The sequence below is a fragment of the Equus quagga genome, chromosome 12, assembly GCF_021613505.1.
Source record: "Equus quagga isolate Etosha38 chromosome 12, UCLA_HA_Equagga_1.0, whole genome shotgun sequence".
NCBI lineage: Eukaryota > Metazoa > Chordata > Mammalia > Perissodactyla > Equidae > Equus > Equus quagga.
The window spans coordinates 72,763,435-72,789,169 of NC_060278.1; the positions used below are offsets into that span (position 1 = coordinate 72,763,435).

The 25,735-nt window shown below is 38.4% G+C and overlaps 1 protein-coding gene across 1 annotated transcript in view; it reads left to right on the forward strand.

Annotated features, from left to right (window-relative positions):
* The window catches only part of SEL1L2 (SEL1L2 adaptor subunit of ERAD E3 ligase), a 118,860-nt gene that overhangs the window by 40,906 nt on the left and 52,219 nt on the right, over positions 1–25,735 (forward strand). Inside the window, exons 4-6 of the mRNA XM_046678027.1 lie at positions 4,080–4,248; positions 20,450–20,552; positions 24,938–25,100. Coding sequence (XP_046533983.1) covers positions 4,080–4,248; positions 20,450–20,552; positions 24,938–25,100 — 435 coding nt within the window. The remainder of the gene's footprint in view (positions 1–4,079; positions 4,249–20,449; positions 20,553–24,937; positions 25,101–25,735) is intronic.

Consider the following 25,735-nt stretch of genomic DNA (forward strand, 5'->3'; position numbering starts at 1 on the left):
AACAAGCGCATGGACAAAGAAAACAGTTCAGTGGTTACCAGGGGAAGGGGGGTGGGGGTGGTCAAAATGGGTGAAGGGGAGCACCTATGTGGTGACAGACGAGAAATAATGTACAGCTGAAATTTCACAATGATGTAAATTATTATTAACTGAGAAAAAATAAATTAAAAGAAAATGTGTTCTGCATTCCAGTACTGTTTTTTGTTTGTGTGATTGTTTGGTTTTGCCTTCAAGCAATGTACCATAGGACTGGGTCCTACTTTGGAAATGTCTCTATGCACAAGAAATAATGATTTAGCCACAAATAAATTAGGATTACTTGTACAGTGAGATAAATTCAAAGCTTCTTTCCTCTAAGCCTACGGACCATTTAGTTTCTCTTGTGAAAGGATGCTCTACCTTTCCTCCGCTTTAAAAAAACAAGGGATTTCCCAAAAAGAAAGAAATCTACACATTCCTCAGACTTTCCTCTACTCAAGACACTCTACTAGAAATAAGAACTACACTAAAAAGTTCACAAAGCATCTATAATTAATTAGGTAAATAAAACATGAAATATGTGATGCAGAATGATCTCAGCTTTGGACTGTAGAGCAGTGAGCTACTGCTAACCAAGGATGGAAGACACCACAAAGTCAGAGGAAGGGAAATCACTGTGGGTTGAGGGAAATGGGAGGGCCCGGGGAGAAGGAATTAGAGTTGGGCCTGGGAACAGGAGTGGTGTTTGGGATAATAGGAAAGAGGGGGCAATGAAAGCTGTGTAAGCAATGGCAAAGAAGTAGGAAAGAACCTATATTCTATTTGGGGAACAGAGGGCAGAAGAGTTTGTTGCAGATGTTCGTGTAGGTGTCAAAGTAGTAAGAAATAAGGTTACTACGACATTTGTAGGCCAGACTGTGAGGAACCTTAGATTCTGTGCAAAGAAGTTTGATTTTATCCTGTTGTCACTGAGGACTGAGGGCTTCTGAGTTGGACAGTGACGTGTTGAAACACATGCTTGAGAAAAACTCGTCCAGCATGAATCTTCAGGATCCAGGGAAGTGAAGAGACAGGAGGGCTAGGTAAGAGATTGTCAAAACACTGTGTCACTCTGATTAAGAACTATAGCTAGTCTATAAATGGGTCTTGAGAGTTCAAAAGTATGCTTTCAAGGCACATACTTTAAACTTGCAGTTTAAAAACATACTTTCAAAAACATACTGCCGTTGGATTTACTGTTTGAAAACTAAAATACACATTATAACTCCTTCAACAGAAAATCCTGCTAGTAACACCTTTGAAATATATCCAGAAGCCAACCACTATCACCACTTCCCCCTACCATCTTCTTTCTTCACTGCCACTATCAACTCTCACCCAGTTTGTTTCAATGACCTTGTTTTTTCCCACTCTTTCTCCAACATGTAACATTCTCCATAGAGCAGCCAGGGTGATCCTTTTGAAATATGTCAGTCAACATCACTCTTCTGCTCAGAACCCTCAAAGGGTCTCTCCTTCACACGGAATACAATTCACAATCCTGATGCTGGCCTCAGAGCTGCCTCTCTGCCTCATCATTTACCACCCAGCCCTTCTGTTCCAGCTACGCCATCTTCCTTGCATACCTGTGTGCTCTTGCTTCAAGGCCTTTGCATTCAATGTTCCCTCTGCCAGAACTCTCTTTCCCGAGGTATTTGTATAACTAACTCCCTCCTTCCCCACAGAGCAGTCTACTCAGATGTTATCAGAGAACTTGTCCCTAACCATCCTATATAAAATAACACCAACTTTTATCAATTCCATCCCCTTACTCTTTTTATCAATTTACTATTATCTTCCCCACCAGAACATCAGCTTCATGAGGGCAGAGATTTTATTGTTAACAGCTGTCTCCTCAGCTCTTAGAACAGGGCCTGAGACTGACACTATTGAATTATATAATCTTTGGATGCTTTTGAGGATTAGAGGAAGATTCTCTGTCTGCCAGTGCCCCCTAATACTTGCTCCAGCTGGATGTTGTTCTGCCAAATCCCACCAAGTAGAGAGAGAAAGCAAAATCAGGAAACAATGGCCTCTGTAAAAGAAAGAGATAGAAACACCAGACAATCAGAGGCATTTGCTAAGCTTGTACGACCTCCTCAATTTAGCTGTTTGCTAGTTTTGAATTGAAAAAAAAGTTTCTTTTAATAGCAATAATGTATGATAATCCCATTGTACCAGAGAATGCTGGAGGCTCATCAAGGTCCATGTTCTCTTCTTCATGACACCCAGATAGATTATGTTTCCCAGCTCTCCTTGCAGTTGGGTGAGGCCGTGTGATAGTTTTAGCCAATGGAAAGTGGCTGAAAGCACTGTGTGCCATTCCAGGTCTGGCCTATTACAGAAAAGAAAACAAAGCAAACCAAATGAAACCAAACCAAACCAAACCAAAACCCTTTCTGCACATGATCTTCCGTGCTCTTTCCTTTTCTGTCTGCTAGGTATCAATGCTCAGGGAAACTGTGGAATCCACAGGCTGAAGCTGGCACAACCTTTATCTGCCTGGGTCCCTGAGCACGGAGCAGAGCTGCCACTGACTTGAACAACTGCCTGTTGATTTTGAGCCATTATACATATGGGTCTATTTGTTAACATGTAATATTTGGCACATACTTATACTTTAAAAAAAAATTCATTGACTATGTGAAATTCAAATTTAACTGGGCATCTTGTATTTTTATTTGCTGTATCTGGCCATCCTACAATAAGAAGAACCACATTTAAAGTCCTTACATATCCATATAGAAACTTGCACATGAATGTTTATAGCATCCTTATTCATAATAGCCAAAAGTTGGAACCAGCCCAAATATCCATCAGCAGACAAACGGATGGACAAAATGTAGTATATCCGTATAAGGAATACTATTTGGCCGTAAAAAGGAATTAAGTGTCACTACATGCTACAACATGGATCAACCTTGAAAACATTATGCTAAGTGAAAGAAGCCAGTCACAAAAACCCACATACAGTATGATTTCATTTGTATGAAAATCCAGAATAGGGGAGTCTATGGAGACAGAACATAGGTTAGCAGTTGCTTGGGGCTGAGAGTGGGGGTATTGGGAGTATGGGGAGGGTAAAAGCTAAAGGACTCAGGGAATCTTCTTGAGGTGATAAAATTGTGGTGATGGTGGCACATTTCTGTGAATATGCTAAAAACTATTGAATTGTACAATTTAACTGTACAAGTATACATTTGTAATTGTAGTGTATGACATCTCAATAAAGCTGTGTTTAAAAAAGTTCTTACATGGCTTCATGTCCTTGCTCTAGCCTCTGGGTCACTGCTCTGATATCTTTGCCACTACATAGGAAGACATTAAGCATTCTAGAGAGTGATTGAAAAGAGGGAGTTTAAATTGTGATACTAAAAAAAAAAAAGCAAAAAAGTAAAAACCTTGACTCCTCTTGGAAGTAGTCTATGACAAATAAAGGATTTTAAAAAGATCTTCCAATATAATTTTCCTGAGAAAGTATATAGGTAAATCAGGAATATGTATGCCCATAAAGCTTTTTTAGTTTTTTCTCTTAAAATCTGCATTATTTTCTACTACTCAAAAACAATCCCTCCAAATCCCTCTCTCTAATTAAAATAGATTAATTATATAACTCCTGGAAATTACTTTGGAAAATTATTTTTTCATTTTTCTTCTAACCAGTCACAAGATTTTCTATACTTTCTGCCCATTATAAATTTGTTGTAATGTATAAAGCAATACTAACTCTTCATTTTTTTTATCTCATACGATTGATATTACCATGACAACTTACCATTAGAAGAGTAAAATTGGTTAAATTTGTTCATAACATTTAGGTTTTAATGCTTGGCTCTGCAGTTTGGATGGCAATGCAATTTAAAAAGGTTTTTATTCATAAAAGATATGAATTCTTAAAGTGAAGTAAGTCACCTATCATTTAGATTTGATAAAAGCAGGAATTAGAGTGTTTACATTAAACTAGTATTTTTGCCATGAATAGATGAATTTTTTACTTTCTCACTGTTTTATTTTTAAAAGTTACATGTGAAAGAAATGAGCAAAAGTCTTTTTCTTTGTAGGTATCAAAGAATGAAATCAAACAATTTTTATCGCATACATTGGAACAAAGAAAATTGAATAAAGTAATCAATAAAAGAGAAACTCTCTTAGGAAAAAAGAAGAATCAACGTAAATTAAGAATAAAAGGAATTCAAAATAAAGATCTTTTGAAAAGAAATAAAAATCATTGTAAGTAGAATTTCCTCTCACATGTATGTTAAAAATGACTTCATGTAATCTGAAATCAAATTTTAGAGTTGCTTTCTGAAAGGTCTTAGGATATAGTCATAAATATTTTAACACACAAAAGCCTTAAATTTTGTCAGCTCCTGTCCCCCATCTTAGATTCAGATTTGTGCTAATGATAATAAGCGAGGTTGATAATTAGGACTCACGGATAAAAAAATCTCCAAAATTATGTGATAAAACATTTATCAGTTATCCTAATAGAAACCCTTGTGCTTTAAAGAAAACAAAAATTAACATAGTGCCCTTTTTTTTCCCTCTAGCCTAGCAATCTAAAACTGCCCCCAGTAAAGACACACTTAATTAGTTGATAGATTTCTCTGAATGCAAGACGGGTCTAGAAAATATAAACAATGTCTCCATAGATCCTGTGTGCAGGAGTTAACTGGTGCTCAATTATAAAATTTTGAGAATCATTTTCAACATTTGATTTAAGTATAATGCATGAAAGCCTTTTCTAACAGATGTGTATGAACTTCTATTTTATTAACATATTATTTAAGAGAGGGAGAAACTTCTTTGGCACAGAAAAATTAAGAATATCAGTTTTTAACAGCGTTATAAAAGCACGTACAGGGCCTGGCCTGGGGGTGTAGTGGGTAAGTTTGGTACTCTCCACTTCAGAGCCCAGGTTTGCAGGTTCGGATCCTGGGCACAGACCTACACCACTCGTCAAGCCATGCTGTGGTGGCATCCCATGTATAAAAAAGTAGAGGAAGACTGGCACAGATGTTAGCTCAGGGCCAATCTTCCTCAAGCAAAAAGAGGAAGATTGGCAATCGATGTTGGCTCGGGGCCAATCCTCTTCAGCCCTCCCCTGCCAAAAAAAGTACGTATCTTAAATTTATGTTAAATCCAAATCATATACATTGAAACATTCATTTGACCATTTTTTGACATAGAAACATGACCTGCTTTTTATTTAGCATTGGTGTCCTGATTGGCATTGCTGGTACAAATCACACTCAAACTGCATCTTCTATGATTTCCCATCTCAGGTTTTGTTTTTTGGGTTTTTTTAATGCTTTTTGGTCGGGAAGATTGGTCCTGAGCTAATATCTGTTGCCAATCTTCCTCTTTTATTTTTTCTCCTCCAAAAGCCCCAGTAGTTGTCATTCTAGTTCCTCTATGTGGGATGCCACCACAGCATGGCCTGACGAGCCATGTGTAGGTCTGCGCCCAGGATCTGAACTGGTGGAGCCGGGACCGCCACTGAAGTGGAGAGCACAAACTTAGACACTCGGCCAAGCACCAGCCTCCCATCTCAGGTTTTTAACAAAACAAAAAACTAAAGCCATTTATGGAGAAGATCTGTAGGCAGAATCCTTTCAGATATTTGCAGACTTTCCCCCTTGTCATGTATAGATGCTTCACCCACAATTAAATTGGATAATTTTTAGTGGCTTTCCTTTAACAAATGTTTTCATAGTAATTCAATTACTTTACTTAGAAACACATTTTCTTTCTGCACTTGTATTTAATCATCTTACATATTGTTTAATTAAATTCTGTAATTTTAATAATAGTACAACTGGTACAAACAGGTTTGGGAGCAAGCACTCCTGCTTTTTGATAAGTACACAAAGGGTGGAAACAGGAGTGCACACATACGCTTCTGAGAATCCCACTAGCTGCAAGCATTCAGTGTGCTGTGGACATCAGTAAGAAAGCTGGATAGAAGAAGTGAAAAGCATTTAATTTCTCAAATTAATTTGGCAAATAAGGTAGGTAGAGGTTGTTTAAGAGAGATTCTGCTGTTTAAAAGAGTAAATAATGTCACCTTTCACATGAGATTCCTTTCCCTTATATGGAAGTGGTTATATTATGCCTAATAATAATAAATAATAAGCTAACTAATTGAGCATTCTCCATATTAGGTGCTTTATCCAATTTAATGTAGGTTATATTATCTCCACTTTATAAGACGTGAAACCTGTAGCACAGAGAAGTAAAGCAACTTACTTAGCATCAAAAAACTAATATTTAGTAAAGACACTACAATTTGAACTTAGGTAGTCTGGTGCCACAGTCCTCTAGCTCTTAGCCATTACGCTACACGACAATATCAAGAAATTTTAATCCTATCCTTCTCAAAATAATTTTAGGCAAATATTGAATTATACGATGCAATTTCCTGAGCACCAAATTTACTTGAAGGTTTTAAGGGAAATAAATAATGGTAAATAATTTAAAACATTTCTGTTTTAGAACTAACAGCTATAATGTATGCAGCAGATTTCAAAATTCACATTTTGAATTATCAAACCTAAGACTTCAAAGAAATGCCTTCCTGCCCTCCAGACCTCCAGGGAGTATACATTGCGTTCATCACTGCCTATCTAAATGTTCAGAGGACATCTGAGAAGCCCTGACTTATAATAGCCATACTGTCCATTCATCAAGATTTCCCTAAGTTAGAAAATGTTTCCTTCTGAGAGAAGTAAATATATAAAAGTGATTATTGTTAATAAGAGCAATAGATAGAAATTGAGAACCAAAGGATCCCAGAGGAGATAGAGGTTAGTTTTGGAGCTGGAAGGACTCTTATTGATCCTGGTCTCTACTTGTTTTTTATGAGAGTACTGCCTTGACAAAGATTTTTTTATTTTTTATTTTTACTTTGGTGAGGAAGATTGGCTGTAAGCTAACGTCCATGCCAGTCTTCCTCTATTTTGTTATGTGGGATGCTGCTACAGCATGGCTTGATGAGTCATGTGTAGGTCCACACCCAGGATCCCAACCCATGAACCCCTGGGCTGCTGAAGCAGAGCACACAAACTTAACCACTACACCACCAGGCTGGCCCCAAAGATTTTTAAATGTTTTACACTTTAATATTCTAAAAGTATTTTCCCCCACATTTACCCCCTGCCCCCCAAATACTGGCTCACTGCTCGGTTAAAGACTAGGCTCTAGATCTGACATAGAAAGGTTGACATGCGTGTTACTTGAAGTGTCAGGTAAAGTTTTGACAGGAAATAATTGGCACATTTAAATTGAGTCATTTGAGAAAAGTTTAATAAAGGGGCTATTTCCATAAGTGTAGACAGAAATGTTGGGAAACCAAAAAGTAACCCCCAGGCTAGTAATAGCAATGGCATTACCACCTGTAGGCCTGAAGGGTCACAGAGCAGTGGTGGCTACTGGAATACTGAGAAAGAAAACAAGAAATATGTGGAGAGGGCTCTCTGACAGACCTATGACCTTAAATCAAGGGACAAAGCCAGCCTGCAGCAACCCTGATCAGGGAACCAGGAAATAACTACACCTACCTTACTGTCTTCCTACCCTTCATGCTTCCTGCTGGTGCCTTTCAGTCAAACCTAACCAGGAGCTAGAGGGGAAAGGAGTCCACTGATGCAGTCCATGTGGATTAGTGTCCCAGGGCACAGAGCAGGATGGAATGGATCTAGAAATGCATTCAGAAAACATCCAACATGCTGGGTTTTCCAGACAAGGGAAATTAGATGGCATGAATTAAAAGGATGAGGACTTTTAGTGGCATGCAATAGAAGCATAGTTATTAGAAGTAAAATACAGAATCTTGGAATTAATTAAGGAACTTTAGAGGTCATCTAGTCTAATATCTTTCATCAGATAATTCCTGGTAGATGACACCAGCTCCTACTTAAATGCCTGTGAATAAACACACTATATCATACAAGGCAGCTTGTGATATTATTTAATACATCTCTTTCTTATAAAGTTCTTCACTTAGAGTAAACCAGAATCACTTCCCAGCAGTGATCTTAGCGTTAGTCTGTGTTAAATTATGGCAACTGGAGCTGGACATAACAATCCTGCAATGGAGCTGTTTCCCTATGTCACTGAATACTGTGGCTCATGCAGATGGTTTCCAAGATCCTGTTAGTTGTTTTCGGCACCCATTCACAGTGATGATGCATGAAAAATTTAGAGCAAATTGAAATCTTTTCTCACCTAAAAGTACTAAGCCAGTATATCAGTCAGGGTTCAATCAGAAAAAAAAGAACCAGTAGGAAATTAATATTAAAGGATTTATTGTAAGAGATTGGCTTACGTGTTTGTGACAGCTGGCTGGGCAAGCCCAAAGTCCGGAGGATGGTTTGTCAGGAAAGGCAGGCTGGAACTCTCCTGCAGGAGCCAAAGCTACTGTTCACAGGTGGAATTTTTTCTTCCTCAAGGAAACCCCACTTCCATTCTTAAGGCCTTTCAATTGATTGAATCAGGCCAACCCAGATTATCTAGGATAATCTCCCTTACTTAAAGTCTTCATCTGCTTATGGTTTTAATCACATCCATAAAATACCCTCACAGCAACAACTAGATTAGTGTTTGGTTTAATAACTGGAGACTGTAGCCTGGTCAAGGAGACACATGAAATTGACCATCACAGCCAGGTAGCCTCTAATCCTTATGTGTTCCTCTAAATTTTTGAATCCAAGTGTAGGATTTTACATTTACGCCTATTCAATTTCATTGAGTTTACTTTGCTTTATTATTTTAACCTATTGATTACCTCAATTCATCAGCCATTCTCTCCTAGTTTTCTGTCATTAAAAATTTTGACAAGCTTGCCTTCCAGTATTTTCCCCAAGTTCTTGTTAGAGAAGTTAGCAAGACGGGGCCAAGAGCTTAGAGCCCACAATAATCTACCACAAATCGCCAGAATTATATTTACCCACTGATCAACTAGATAAAAATCTACATATGATGAGGTTGAGAAAAGACAGTTTTATTTGCCAGAATGTACAGTTTGCACTGCCCTTGTTTGGGAAGATGCCTTAATAAGCATTTTGGATAGAAGGTAGTCAAACCCCCCTTCCTGATACCCCACCTTCAACCCCCACAGAAGCCTAGTGTCAGCTGATTCCAAGTATTCAAGGGTGGAAAGAGATTGCACTGCAGAGCCAGGGAGAAGAATTTTGTCATTTTACTTTTGCAAGAGAGAGAAGAAAAGAGAATAGGAGAAGAAATAGGGAAAGAGCAGATATAAGGAGCCAGAAAGATGGTGTGGGCTGTGCTAACTTGAGAAACCAGTAAAATTCAAAATTTGGGGGAACTTGATTGATATTTTTAGATTAGTGATGCCTAAGATGACCATTAAAGTTGTTTTTGTTCTTGGAATGAATCATCATCTTGTTCTGCTTTATGAAATCTTTGGTAAAAATCTATGTTCCGCATAAATGCTTTATAAGAGTGAATCTTCTTTTGGGATAACTCAAAGAGATGCTGAGTTTCACTGTGGGTTGATATGAGAAAGCCCAGGAACCATACTTATGGAATCAGAAGTTAAGAAAGTAGAAGGAGCCATAGAGAAGTAACCTTCCCCAGAGGGAGGGTTTGAACTTCACAAGCTGTGGAATGAACCAGGAATATGGTTATACTGAGAACTGGTTGTCAATACGGCTAAAAACCTTGTTAAACTCTGTTCTCATTCAGTTCCCATTTCAATATTTTGTGCACAGGATATCATACAAGATAGGATATAGGTGTTCTGTATAAATGCTATTCCCCAGACTTACTAGAAATGAAAAGAGAAATGAGATTTAACCTAACATTTTCAAAAACTCTTCCTAATTCTTAATGATCACATCTCCTTACCTCAAGGCTTACAGGCAATGTATAATAATCTGTTGAAGAACTTAAAGAGATTAACGTCAAGCTGTTTCCAGAATATGAAAATATTTCTCCATATCTTGAAAACAAGGGAACTATTTACCCATTTTCAGTCCTCTACCGCTTGTCGCTTTACCCAGAATTTCTCAAACATAACCAATAGCATTTGTACTCCTCTTACTTCAAGGCAAGATCTGTGCCTGCCATTGTATCTGTCACATAGCTAATATGAATAAATATTTTGCTGAATTAAATTGAATTGAATTCTTCCTGTATGGAACTACGATGTAAACTTACATCATCTGACTCCAAGTTCAGCATTCTCTACGATATACTACAGTATAGGTGCTACATAAAAATAATCAAGCCTTACATTTTAAGAGTACATTTGAATAGTATTTTATAGTTGAATACAATGCTTTCACATCCATTACATTTTTTTAAATGGCATGTTCATTTCCCCTCAGGGTATCTTATCACTATAACTTCAACAACTAATTCTTCTTTCTGAGTCAGAATTGAGTCTAATTGAGTCTTTATTAAATTGTTAGCAAGACAAATCAATAATTAATCATGCATTGGGAACAATGGAGGCTATTCCTGCAGGAAACTGGAACACTGCCTTCTACGTCCTTCCTGACCAGATCCTTTGTGGCATTTCTTGGAATTAATCATCACTAATTTTGGTGATCCGACCAGATCACTACCGTGTTCTTGGTTGAAGGGCGGGTGTCTTAGAATCTGGCTTTAAGCAAGTCTCTGCGTTCTTTTTTCTTGCTTCTGGGGTCTGTGACCAGCTAGGCTAAGTTTATCACTTGTATCCCACTTTACTGACTTTTGGAATATATGTGGAGGACACTATGAAGTGCCATTTAGATCTCCCCTTTATTGAAGGACTTGTTGCCCAATTGCTGGGAGTGCAGTTTGCAGACAGCCTTCAGCAGCAGGCCCTCAGGGACTGTCTTAGCTACAGAAAACTACATAGCCAAACGTTATGCCTCCTCTGTGGGGCAGCCCACTTCCAATGACTAATCAATTCAGGAGCATAAAGGCCTGACCATCTCAGCCTAATCTGGGATCCGTTAGAAGAGCTATTTTAGCTCCAGAGCACCCTGTGAGCTCAGGCAAAGATTTCATTGGGCTTCCATCACAGTTTCTCTCTGTGCACAGTCCAACTTCTTCCCCAGGTGTGGTTCCCAGGGGTACTTCTTAATAAACACCTTGAACTCTTAGAATCTGCTTATCAGGGAACACAATCTGAATACCATTAATGTCTTTCCTATTACTTACTGAAAGTTTTTCTTTAGCTCAACACAAGTTTTACGTAAGTGAGTTGATTTTAAAAGAAAATTACTAAAGATCTCTCATTCTAGCAAAATGGTGGGCTAATCCAACTTGAAAATCCTACTGCTACAAATACCTAAAGATTATGCCTCAAGTATACCAAAACTCTTTTTTTAAAAAAAATACAGAGCTGGGCTCACAAGAAACTGAAATCTCCAGTTGTTAGAAATGATGAGAAATAAGTATGTGAGTTTGTGTTTTGGCTAGCTGTGATCAGAGCTGGTAACGTGGTAATGGATGAGCCTTGGATTTTAAATCCCAGCCTAGGAAAATCAAAAAGACTTTAGGATTTTTGACAAGGGAATCAGGATGAAGAGCTATGAATCTGTCTAGGAGTCTCATAGAGCTGTTCATGCAGAGGAAGGGGAGATCAGGAAAAACAAACAAGCAAACCACCCACCGGTGGAGGCAAATGTCAAGGAAGCTCTTCCTCTGCTTAGGCTCTCACAGGGAAAAACATATCCCTGGGATAACCTGCACCACAGCCCTGCGCCTTAGACAGGTTTGAATTTGAATTTATGCCACACGATTTTTTGGTAAACGATTTCAAGCCAATACGTTAACATATAAAAATTTCCTCCCATCAATAAGATAAGTCTGGACACTTGACAGAGCAACACAAAAATCACTTTGGAGAAACATTTCCACAATTCCTCCATAAAAAGCATTGTTGGGATGAGTTTGTAAGAAAGTTTGATAAAATGCACCAAGTTAAAAGAAATCTACTCAGTGAGAGTCAGTTCGCACATGCGTGCACCCCTCACACACATGCTTACAATATAAGGCATAGCACCCCCAAGTCTTAATATAGTAGAACAACAACGTGAAAAAAGTCTATGGAATAAATATATTTTAAAATGGTTAAGAAGTCACTAAAAAAAAAGACAAGGCATCATGAAAAATGAATAGGCTGCTGTGTAAAAGAACCAAATAGAACTAAAAAAATGAAAAGTATGTTCATTTAAATTAAGTGAGTGGATAAGTCAAACAAAGGATTAGATACTGCGGAAAAGAACGTTAATGAACTAGAGAAAGATCAGAAGAAATTGCCCTGAATACAGCCCAGAAAGAAAATATGAGTCGAAGGACAGAGACTCTTAGATTAAAATAAAAATATTATACTCAGATATATGATGTTTGCAAGACATATACTTAACACATGACACAAAAAGATTGAAAGTAAGTAGATGGAAGTGATATCCTAGGCAATAGTAAGTAAAAGAAAGTTGATATTATTGGCGCCGGCCCAGTGGCGCAGCAGTTAAGTTCTCATATTCCGCTTCTGGGTGGCCTGGGGTTCGCCGGTTCGGACCCCGGGTGCGGACATGGCACCGCTTGGCACACGATGCTGTGGTAGGCATCCCACATATAAAGTAGAGGAAGATGGGCACAGATGTTAGCTCAGGGCCAGGCTTCCTCAGCAAAAAGAGGAGGACTGGCAGTAGTTAGCTCAGGGCTAATCTTCCTCAAAAAAAAAAAAAAAGAAAGTTGATACTAGTTTCAGACAAAATAGACTTCAAGGTAAAGTCATTAACAGGGAGAAAGCATCATGACCTAGTGTTCAGAGGAACAATCCAGCAAAATGACATGATGTCTATCTTGAAAAACTCAGGAAAATCTATTAAACCATGAGAATTAATAAAGTTTGGCAAAGTTGCTGGATTTAAAAATTAATATAAAATCAATCGCATTTCTATATATGATATAAAAACAAATAAAAATGAAATTACTAAAATATTATTTAAAATAGCAATAAAAACTAAAATGTACCTAAGATAAATCTAACAAAAGATATACAAGATGTTTAAGAAGAGGGAAAGCATAAAACTTTATTGAAGAATATAAAAGAGACTCAAATAAATGAATAGTTATTATGTTTGTGAATGGGAAGACTCAAAATTCTAAGATGCCATTTCTTGTCAAATTAGTTGAAAAATTGCCCAAAGGGGTTTTCATGGAATTTGACAAACTAATTTTAAAAGTATATATGACCAAGTCTAAAGATAGCCAAGATTCTTTTGAAGCAGAATGAGATATGGAACTTGCCCCACTAGATTCTTACTATAAAATATTTGTAGAAACGGTATGGTATGGACAGATTGAAAAATATAAAGGAGTCTAGAATCTGCCTCATATATACAGGGGAATTTGGTATATGAAATTACAAGCCACAAACCATCTGGGAAAGGATAAACAAATTGAATTGATAAACAAACTGAATCGCAGGCAGTTGATTCTCATTTAGAAGATTAAGATCAGATCCCATCTTCACCTAATACACAAAAATGAATACTAAGTGAATTAAAGACCTAAATGTGACTATCAAAGCTTTAATAATTTTAGAAAAGAACATTATGATATTGGCATAAGAAAGAATTCTTAGAAAAGACAAAAGTAAAACTATAATGGCAAAATTCACAAATTTGACTACCTTAAAATTTAAAAATTTAAGAGGTATTTTTATTATAAAGTGCGGGGCGGGGGGAGGAGGAAGCGCCACAGACTAGAAGAGGGTATTGCAACAAATACAGTCAACAAAGAATTAGTATTTGGTTATATAAAGAACACCTACAAATCAACAGGAAAACCAAATAGAAAACTGAACAAAGGATACAAATAGGCACTTGAAAAAAGAAAACAACCAAAGGCCAATAAATATATTTAACTTCACTAGTAATTGCAGAAATGCAAATTTGATAGCAAACATTTATCATTTCACACAGATGGCAAAACAAAAAGATAACCCCATGAGTGAGCCAGAATTTGAGGAAAGGAGAACCATCATACATCACTAGTGAGGGTCTAAGTTTGGTACAACCTCTTTGAAGAGCAGGATGGTAATATTTAGTAAAGTTTAAGATGCATATACCCCATAGTTGGCACATGTACTTGTAGAAATATATCCTAGAGAAATTCTCACTCATCTGTATAAGAAAATGTGTGTAAATATTTTCATTGCAGAATTGGTTTTGGTAACATAGAAGTTGGAAAACCTAATGTTCATGGAATGGGTAGGATAAATAAGAGAGGAATGAACAAATAAACTGTTCTATTCACCCAAAGAATTTTGCCCAGACAATTGGCACTGGTTAAAGGAGTGAATGAGGCCTACTCGTATCCAGATGGATAAATCTCAAAAAGTGAAAAAGCAAGTTGCAAAAGTATATACAGTATGGTACTATTTATATAAAGTATAGAAATAATGTTGGATACATCTATGTAGTAAAAGAGCTACATACCAGCGTCAGGACAGTAGCTCCCTCTGAAGAGGGAGCAAAGGGAAAAGATCTTGGGTAGAGGCTTTGGGTGTGGTGTGTCTCTTACATTTGCCTGTGTCTGTTTCCTTAGAGAGATACCTAAAACAAACAAGGCAGAATGTTACCATCTGTTAAATTTTGTGGGGGTGGGGGGGTGGGGGTGGAGGAGGATGGGATATGGTGAGGTGTATTTTATTTTCTTGATTTTTAAAATATGTTTGAGATATTTCATTATTAACTTTTTGAAGAAAAAAATGGAAGTTAGTGTCATTGCCACAAACAGAATCTACATATGAATATATACTAAATATGTTAACTATCAAAATTTTAGTTTCTGTGTGTACCACTTAAAATTATCTTATGAACCCTTTGGGAAACAGTAACCTAAGGTGGCATAAATTAGCAAGTGCAGCTGTCAACCCACTTTCAGCAGTCACCATCTTTCTCTTTCAGCATGTCACCGTGTTTCCCTTGCCCCTTCCTCTCTCACTTACTGAAGGGCTTCCCATTATTCAAGACCTCCCACAGGCACTGTCTGCTTATATAATCATGTCCAAACCAACTAGACCAGGTACTGTCATGTGTGCATAACAATGCTGTGAACCATCAAGACCAGATTAAATCGTGCTCACTATCTTCTGTTGGAGAAGGTGGGAGAATATATTATATACTTTTTAGATGTATTTCAATCAGAAAACAGTCAGAATAAAAAGGGATATGACTTGTCTAATGGGAAAAATGATTTATATGAAATACATTTCTCAATAATGTGAGATAAATGATGTATTGCTATAAATAAGCTGTTGTTTCAAATACTTAAATTACATTTATTTTCAACAAATTTATTTTGGACCTCTTTTCCAAATTTTTCATCAACTGATAGTAACTTTGTGTTTATCACATGCCTTTACCTATTATGTAGCTCTGAGAAACAATATGAGCACAGACTCTGGAGTCAGATTGCCTAGATTTGAATATGGGTACCAATTGTATGACCTTGGGCAGGTTACTTAATCTCTGTATGCCTACATCACCTCATCTGTAAAATGGGAATGTTAACAGCTGCTTCCTCTCACAGTCAGTGAGAAAACTGCCTGGTGCCTAAGTGCTTTATAAATTTTAGCTTCTATTATAACAATATATAGTTTTTGTTTTTTCACTTGTTTTATAAACTGTATTTCTTTCTGCTAAATTAAGAGTTTTAGATAGTGAAATAAATCTTTGTATGTCAGACTCCCTGTTATTTCAAGTTTTGCTTTTAGCAAATATTTGAAGAGGAAATTCTTTTTCTGCTTATAATACAATTTGTCTATCATTTCCTAGCAATAGCACTGGAGGCATTTATGTTTGACAGCAATAATCTGGGGACAGTGTGAATAAACTTGATTATTGTAAATATCTGTGCTCTTGTTCAAGTGTATTTGAGCTGGCGTCCTCTTTATCTGACTAAACTCTTAGTTGAGTCATTCTTTCTTGGATGGAGTTATTTTTAGTAATGGATCGTTATTCTCTTTCCTTATCTGGGACTGTATCTTCCTGGCACACATTAAGGGCAAATGTGAAGAGCTCTTCTGATGCATTATTTACAAAATCAGAAGCCGAAGTTGGTTTATATTAAATACAATTGAAATTGGATAAGCAGGATGCAATGTCTGTGTAGGCAAGATTTTCTGCAGGGGAAAGAATTTCCCATTTTTATTTCTTTGTATCATTTTAATGGTGAAAGCACGTGATTTTAGTCAGACTAAAAGATACTCATCTCCCAGTTCAATTGTTAATTCCTTTAACTTTCAACGATCCTTTATCATTGGCTCATGGTTTATCATTGGTTCATCATTGGTTCATGATGTAATTAGAATTTGAGATTCAAAATAATGAATTTTCTTCCTTTTATTTTTCTAGATGGTTTAAATGGTATTTATTTATTTAAATGTTAAGGTTTTAAGATTTTGTGGTGAAACATATAAGAGGGTGAGGAATGCAGGATAGGGCAAGAGAAGGAGCTGAGAAAAGAGAAAGTTTCAGAAGTTCAGAGCTTTGAAAAATGAATTGCACTGGAGGACTGGCCCCTTTCCATAAGCAGGGGAGTTAGATCCCCACATCAATCAGTCAATGACTACAGGCCACCAGCACCTCAGGGGTTACATATCCATGTTGAAGACCTAGTTTTATTTCCTAGATCTCCTCAATTCCCACCATATTTTTCTCTATTTCTCCTCAGCCACTTACCCACCACATGTAGAGCTATTTAACAAATATGATTTCAAACTCCAAAATTGTCTTTGATCAGAGCTGCCTTCCTGCCACTTCTGCTCTCTCTCTTTCTCCTACTCAGACCTGCCTTCACCTTCACAATGACTTCTACTTCCTGCTCCTACTCTCTCTTCACTCCTACATCCACTCCCCTCAGTATCACTTATGTCCACAGCCAGCCTGGACTGCATGACCAACCATGACACTCAAGCCCTCACTCTTGGTTAAAGATGCATTCCCACCCCTCATTGTTTCATACCCATGGTTCATTTGCATAGACTGTTTCCTCCAAATAGGATGTCAGTTTCATCCTCTTGGCCTGACAAACTCCTACCCACCTTTCAAGAACTATCTAAAATGTCACTTCATTTATGAAGATTTTTTTATTTCACTTAGTCAGAGTAAGGTGCCTGAAGTGGGCATTTGCTGTGTGGGGGCTTCCCATCATCCATTTTACCTTTCTCACTATCTCAATTTCCTTTTGAGGAAGTAGGTCTTCCCCAATGGATACATTCTTATAGGAATGGAATGAGAACATTTTCTTCCCTAACTAGACCCTTCAGATTCATCCTCCATGGAGTCTGGAGCAGAGAAAAGTTCCTAAAAGGATTGGATTCCAATCCATCCCAGTAGCAGTATCTGCTTCTTACGACTTCCAGAGATGCTCTCATTCCTGACCAATCTATTGGTTCTATGAGCTTTCAACAGCCTCCCAATAAGTTTCTTTTGCTTGAGTCAATCAGATTGAGTTCCTGTTGCTTACAGAAACCCAATCTGTGCTGTACTCTCACAGTACCTTATTACATAGTGTCTGCCACATGTCATTGTAATTTTTCATAAACTTGTCTGTCTCCACGCCAGGCTGAGACAATGTCTCAATCAGCTTTATAAACACGATGTCTAGCACTGTGTCTAATACATGGTATGTGTTCAGTTCATACTAAGTGGATAAGTTAATGTTTGGATGACAGAGAACAAGTTGTCTCCAGATCTCCTCTTTCTCATTAATATCTGAAACAAGCAAGCGGGCCCTTTCTGTTCCAAAGATTTGCTTCTAGTCATTATGAACAAGAGGACTTTGCATGAATTCCACAAGAACAAGTGACAGGGATTAAGGAATAGACTTGAAAATGGAAATTTACAATTGAAGGGTCAGCAAGAGAAGGCATAGATTCCCAGGTCTCCCATCATCCCACAGAGAGGTGAGTTGGGTCCAGGGATTGCTGGACACGTGGAAGGTCTACCTGCTACACTGACCACTTAAAGTACAGTCCTGAAAAAGTGACCTTGTCAGAGGTGAGCTACTTGAGCATCCAGCTACTTGGGAAAGTCAGGCATCCAGCACCTGGAGACCTTGGGGGCTCACAGGAAATTACAGTCTCGCCTACATTTAGAAGGTAGCTACTGATCTGATGGGAAGCTGAGTTTGGGGGCATCCCTTTCCACAGGGAGAAGAGGCAGCTTGTTTTCCATGCAGTCTGGAGTGGGCATCTGTATTAGTTTGCTAGGGCTGCCATAACAAAATACCACAGGCAAGTTGTCTTAAACAGCAGAAATTTATTTTCTTATAGTCCTGGAGGCTAGAAGTCCATGATCAAGGTGTCAGCAGGGTTGGTTTCATTCTAAGGCTTCTCTCCTTGGCTTATAGATGGCCACCTTCTCCCTGTGTCCTTCATGGTCTTTTCCCTGTGCCCGCATGCCCCTGGCGTCTCTTCCTCTTCTTATAAGGACATCAGTCCTATGGGATTAGGGCCCCCTCCTAATGGCCTCATTTTAACATAATCACATCTTTAAAGACCTTATCTCCAAATAAGGCTACATTCTGAGGTACTAGGGGTTGGGACTTTAAAATATGAATTTTGGAGGACACAGTTCAACCCATAACAATATCCAGGTTAGATATGGAGTAATGGAAATAAGACTGCAGAAGTAGTAAAGTGTCAAGAACTTTCTCTACAAATTATGTCTCTGACAAACACTAAAATATAAATTCATCTAGTTGGAGCACTTTGCACACTTGCTGCTATTTTAAATAGTGCTCTGGCATGTCCGCTCTGCCCTCTTCTCTTGCTGATGCTCAGCCCTCCCACTTCTCAGTCAGCTTAGAGCCCCTATCAGGACAGAACAACAGGCCTCCACCATTTGGCCATTCCAAGGCTGCAGACTCGTGAAGGTCCTTTACGTCAAGTTCAGAGTGGTCTCCTCAAATTATTTCTTGACTGTGCTTCCCTCAAGTTTGGAAATCGTTGAACTATGAAAAGGAAATTAAAGTGTTGTCAAGATAACTTTATCTGATAATTGAGCCATCTTACAGTAAAGAAAAGTTGTATTTCAATAAATTTGGTAAACCAAAAAAGAACTACAAATAAAAGTAAAAGCCATGGGTAGAAATCTGTAGTGGTAAATCATTTCTCAAATATATGTGCATGCAGAGTCAGCCTTTCAAAATTTATTCTTACTCTTTGAAAACATCTTAATAGGAGCAATTACTATTCCAAACACAGATTAGTAGGTTTTCCCCATTATTTTTTCCTCTTTAATCGTAAGTGCAGACAACATATAACTCAAAGCAGAAATTAGGTTCTGAAAGCATCTGGTATTACTAAATTGACTAGATCATTTGAAGCATTCAAAATAATTGTAGATTAGCTTTTAAGTTTAAAAACTTCTTAAATTTAAAAAAGAAAGTGGACAACTCTGATACTTTGTCAAGGAGAAGGAAAACAAGGACCACTTAAGGTTCTAGTGTCCTTATTAATGAGGCATCAAATCCCAGAGTGCCTCTCCTTTAAAATGGCTTCAGGCATTGTTCACCTAAATCAGAGGTTCACTGAGTGTCAAAATGGATTTTGAGAGGCCCTGTGATGTTTGACAAGGTTGTGCGTATAGTGTGTGTGTGTGAGTCTGTGTGTCCGGGGTGGCGTGTGGCTCTGAGACTGATTCTCCCTCTAACCAGCTTTCTCTGTCTGTCAACTGGTGATAATGTTTTGAAAACTGTGAAGTGTTATAGAAATACTTGAGAAGTATCAATGTAGCAGGTAAAATTCCATTTCTTTATTTTCCTTATGTCCTGTAAAATTGACTCTGAGCCCCTATCCCACAAGGCAGTTATTGGTACTTTCTGTGTACCAAGGTCTTTAGATGTGTTCTGACACATCTACTCTCCCTCTTTTATTCCTGATGCTCATCCCCAACAGTTCTCAGTCGGGCTAGAAAGGTCTCTGAAAGGTTCTGCGGGTAGAGGTAGGAGGCTTGGGCAAAGCAAAATTCCAGTGTTACGCATACACTAGTCATCTCGGAGATGCCCGTTGCTCATGTTCTCTTGGAATCTTACGACTCTGAGGTTTGTGGGTCGTGCTCAGACAAGGGAGCCTGAGCCTCAAGGATACACCTTCCCTTGGAGGCCTTGCTTCCTGCCTTCTGCTTTGCAGGACTTTGCATCCCTTTCCCAGACCAGGAACATCTCTCTCCCTCCCACCACCAGAAGCATCTCTCTGTCTCCTCCATCCTCCAGATCCTTTTACAAAAGACAGGAAGAGGGTACTTTTGTAAGCAGCTTCTACTTTCTGACCAAAAACCAGACGATCTTGAAATGCAGAGTTTAGAAAAACCCAAACTACCATGCCAGCACATTATTTTTAAAAGATAAAATACAAAAATAATGTTATTTTTCCTTGTTTGTTCATATACAGCAAAAAAGCCAGCAAAGAAAAATTTCACAGATGAAGGAGATCAGCTTTTTAAGATGGGCATCAAGATTCTCCAGCAGTCTAGAAACCAAAAACAAAAAGAAGAGTAAGTCTTTACTTGGTTACTTAAGCCAAGTTAAATTTCCAGGTTGAGAAAAAAGAACAATCCTAAATCTAGTTTGTCACTAAAAGCTTATTAGAATAACAAGCTTATTTGGCCTTAAGCTTTTGTTTTTAAAAGGATCAAATGATGTTTAAAGAATCCTACAAATTGTCAGTCGAAACAGAACTGTATATGAAATCGTGGTCCCTACACTTTAAGTGAAATGCAGAATTAAGGCACTGATCTGAGCATTCAGGTAAAAATGTCCCGTGTCAGCTTTAATTTATTAGGTATTTCAAATGCAATAAAATATGTGTTATTTGAATTAGAGTAGTTGTAGTTTTAGAACGCTTTATTCTGCCTTACTGAGCACTTCATGGTTGTCAAAACACTTTCATGGATGTGGTTCCATTTTATCCCCAGAACAGCCTTACGAGTTAGGAAGAGCTTCATTTTTCCCTGGCAAAAAGTTGGGAACAAAGATTCAAGGATGTTAAAGTGAGGTAATCATAAACACACAGCTGGAAAGTGACTAAACTGTGGCCACATGGCCTCACTCTGTGTCCCTTGTTTCTCTTTCTGCTAGTCTACTTTGTCTAAAAGGGAGGCAGAAATATCTTCTTCCCCCGGTAGAGGCACACAACTTAAGGTCACACTTCAAGTTTCTAGTTAAAACCTTGGGATCAAATCCTAGCTCTACCATTTACCAGCTGTGTGATTCTGGGCAAGACTCTTAACCTCTTTATGCCCTGGATAATATAGACAAGCCTTTAGGCAGTGCCTGACACATAGTGACTAGGAGATAATCGTTTGTTATTTGTATCTCTGGTCCTCTAACTGGTAAGTGGAAGGTGTGAGAGAGAAGAAAGCAAGTATGTCTTGAGCCAATAATAGAAAGAACGGGCTCTGAACCCTCAACAAGGACACATCTTTGTTTGCACACAGATTAGGCATATTAGCCCTGGGGAAGCATCGCAGAGCTGATACAGGACAGCCAGAGACAGGGCAGCAGCGGAGTCCATGAAGTCTCTCTTAAAACTTGAAGCCTTCGAGAAGACTGTAAGAGTACGGAGAATGAAGGGGCACTCAGCTATGAACCTGGTTACAACAACATCAACAACTTCCATTTGTCAAACTCCTTCTTTGTGCTGGATGTTGTTCTAGGCACTTATGTGCGGAATATTATTCGTCACTCACAATGATATTGTGAGACATTGAGTATTATCCCCAAATTACAGAGGAGGAGATTGAAGGTCAAAAAAGGTTCTGTAATTCTTCCAAAGTGACAAGAAGAAGGAAGGAAAGAAGTTGGTCCTCTCTCTAAGGGAAGTTAAATTAGAAGCTTTTATATAAGCAAAGGAAATCATCCCCAGCAAAACCTGGGCCTCATGTTGAGCATCCCCAGAGACTGCTATGATGAGGATGGGGTTAAATCAGACCCCCAAAATACAATCTAACCTGATAGGGAAGCTCACTCAGGTGCCCACGAGTGAGTAAGAATAGGGAATTCTCAACCCAATCTAGGTAGATGAGAGAACAATGGAGTTCTGGGAAGGGGCTTGTCCCTGAGATTTCAGACTAGCTCTGCCTACAGCAGGCGAACCCAAGATGAGGTCCAAGAAAACCTTAGATTCAGCCTGATGGGGCAAAATCACTCTTAGAAGGTCCCAAGTAACTATCCACTTAACCTTGAAGGATGCTTTCCTCTTTGGCTTAAAGAAAGGGAGAAAACCCAGCCCTGGTAGCCGACCATCCAGCAGTGCAGGAATGTTCATGCCCACCTAGCTGTCATTCAATCTCAGGCTATTTTTGCCCAGCCTATCCTTCTTCAGTCCTTGCACAAGAGTGCCAGAAGAGCAGCTTATTTTTGCAGCAGATACACGAGAGTGTACGTAAAGCTGAGTTTCCTGACCCTTCTAAGTTAGTAGCAATGGAGAATTGAAACCAAACCTGCTCATATCAAGAGGCCCCAGAAGTTTGTGGGAAAGCTGAGTGAAACTCCTTCAGTTATCAGGATTGTCTGCTCTCCCCTTAAGCTAGTTTTACCTATATAAACATCTCTAAGATTCTGGTCAGAGGAGAGAAAAATGAAAGCACACCCTACTAACCAAAGGGGAATCATTTCACTCCCATTCTTTCCTCTATCCTACCTCCTCCTTACTTCACCACTTCTCAGGTCGGGGTAGCACAAGATAGAGGTGCTACTAGTCCTTTTGACTCATCCATACTCATATTCAATTTATTCCAATAAATTGGGCTATTCCCTAGCCAAGTTCATTCATTCATTCGTTCCGCCTCTTCGTATATATGAGGGGGGAAATTGTTGAAAAAGTCAGCGCTGTTAGAAGTACAGATGCTAAGCAAGCTTATATCAGGGAGACACAAAATTGTCTGAAGGCGTCAGGAAGACTCAGTGACAGCCAGGGTTAGGTGTCATTAAGAATTACTCCCCATCAGCAAAGGAAGTTTGGAGATAAGCTGCTGCCCCACACCAAGTTTCTGATGTGTCTTAGAGATGCACTTAACTCCTTCTTCCCCAGTTCTTACCTTAGCATCCAACGCCAGATCCCTTAGAGATGATCCAGATGCCAAACTGAACTTTCTTTTTGGGATCTGCCCCTGCTCCCAGTTTCTCCTACTTTTTCCCTCTTGGGGATTGCTGCCCAGATCTTAATCCTTCCTAATTTACTAACAACTTTCTCCAGCCCTAGGACCTACTTCTAGTATTCCTTATATCAACTTGGTCTTTCAGGACAGGAGACCTAGGTACCTACCCCTCCCTTAGAATCAAAGACAGCTAGAGGGATTGGTTTTGCAAACTTTTGCTGCCCCATGGGACCAGTTAATGGATATACTGATGGCTCCTGCAGCCTATCTCAGGTTTCTCTACCCTAGTCCATGGTGATGCCCTTCTAGTCCCAGCAAACTATGTAATTGCAGCAGCAAGCTATGTGACAGAGGGCTTCAGGGAGTAGCTTCTATCCTGATGTCATGCCTGTCCATGGATGCCAGAAATTTGCATTTACTGAGCTTTGAGAACTTCTATCTTATTATTTGCCTTCTGGTCCCCAGAATCTCAGCTTGCTCTGACCCAGGTTAATTTCTTGCTTGACCTCCCAGCTTCTTTTTGTTGCACTGGAATCTACCCTCTGTTTTGGCATCCAGGACCCTAATACCTACCTGGATGTTACTCAGTCCCTCTGTTTTTGTCCCTTCTATTCTGCTCCAGCCTTTGACCAAGAGCAGGTTATTTTACCATCAGCCTGGATAGGCGATACGTGAAGCTGAGTTTCCTGATCCTTCTGACGTGGAAGGAATGGTAGATTAGTGTGGTTTTTTGTATTTGAGTGAAGGTCATAGGCAGAGGTTAATGCTTTCTGGTCTTACTGCTGCCAAAAAGGAAGTTACATGAGTAAAAATAAATCCCAAAAGTATTCTCTTTCTCTGACACAAGTTTTGACTTTGCAAGGCTCTCCATCACAGCTTGTTATACAGATCAGATCCAAATTGCATCTGATGGGGACTCAGAAATTGCAGTGTAAGGCAACCCTATGGCATCTATATTTGTAATCACTAAACTTTCACAGGAGAACAATTATCATGATATAAAACTTTAGAATCTATGCAATAGTATAATAATAATAATAGCTAAACTTATTGAGTGTTTACTCTGTTCCAGGCACTATGCCAAGTGCTTCACATGAATTATCTCATTGAATCTACCAGCAAACCTATGAAGTAGGTGCTACTGTTATCCCCATCCATAGATGAGAGAGGCACAGAGAAGTTAACCTGCCTGAAGCTCTCAGACTAATAAGTGGTGAAGCCAGGATTTGAACCCAGGCAGTCAGACTCTAGAGCTCTAGGAACCATTAGGTTTTGTTTGGTTATTGTTTTTCCACAGTCTGGCTTTGCTGTGCTCGAGAATATGCTCTGTTTATTTCAGAATATAAAAGGATCTTTGTTCTCATGATAGTAACTTCCTAGATGTGACATTCCAGTTTTGATTCTTTAATTGATTTTGATTATATTGTCATATATTTCAGAGTTCATTTTATAAAACAAATATTCATATAATGGGAGTGTTTACTATGTTAGGACAAATGCCTCAATTTTTCACCTCACTTGATGTATAAGCTTGAAGCATGGTGTATCCTATATAGTTCTCCTTTTAGCAGCTTCACTGTTTGTCAGATATATTTGAAATTATAGTCTTAGACTAATCTAGGGATGAAAAAATCTACTGGTCTAGAGACATAAAGGATTTCAGCTAAACTGTATTGTTAGTAGCAATGACAATTGGGTCCTACTTGTTAGAGAAAAGTAGTACGAAGTAAGGAGCAGAAAATTTCATTTTTGATAATCCTAACTTCATATTCTTGAAACAGAGCCTACATACTGTTTGCCAAAGCAGCTGACATGGGAAATTTGAAAGCTATGGAGAAAATGGCTGATGCTTTGCTATTTGGAAATGTTGGCACGCAAAACATAACAGCAGCTATCCAATTATATGAGTCCTTGGCTAAAGAAGGATCCTATAAAGCCCAAAACGTGAGTTTAAAAGAAAATTAAACCTTAAATAGCTACATCCTGAAATAACTATAGAACAAATAACATGTGAAAGGGGTTGGGCAATAATATTTCCACTCTTCCGAGTGAACCCAGACCTAGGCAAGTCACTGCAGTGCACTGAAATAGTGGTGTCAGGGCAGGGAAGCAGCAAGGTCCCTGGGCAAATTCTTTTGGTTACATGGGTGACTTTCAGGAATGGAACGGAACTGCTCTCTAATCCACCTTCCCATCTTCCAAGCTCGTGTGTGTGTTTTGAAATAATTTGAGAACTCTGAACCCCTAACATAGTTATATTTTATGTAAAATATATTTACCTATAAAAAGAAAAAGAGAACTAAATCTATTACCTTAGGATGATGTTTGCCTGGTTTTTACATTTCCAGTATGTTATGAACTAAATATATTTTCTTTCTATTTTAATAAATTTATTTCATTTTATTCCAAGAATAATGTAAGCATTTCATAGAAAATCTGGAAAACAGAAAAAGAAGCCCTTCACAAGCCAACCGTCCTAACTCAGCTACTTAGGAGTATTTTTGCTTGGCTTCTTCCCCTCTGCCTTCTTCTTTTTACATCATTCTAATCACAATGCAAATGCCTATATCATTTTGTTT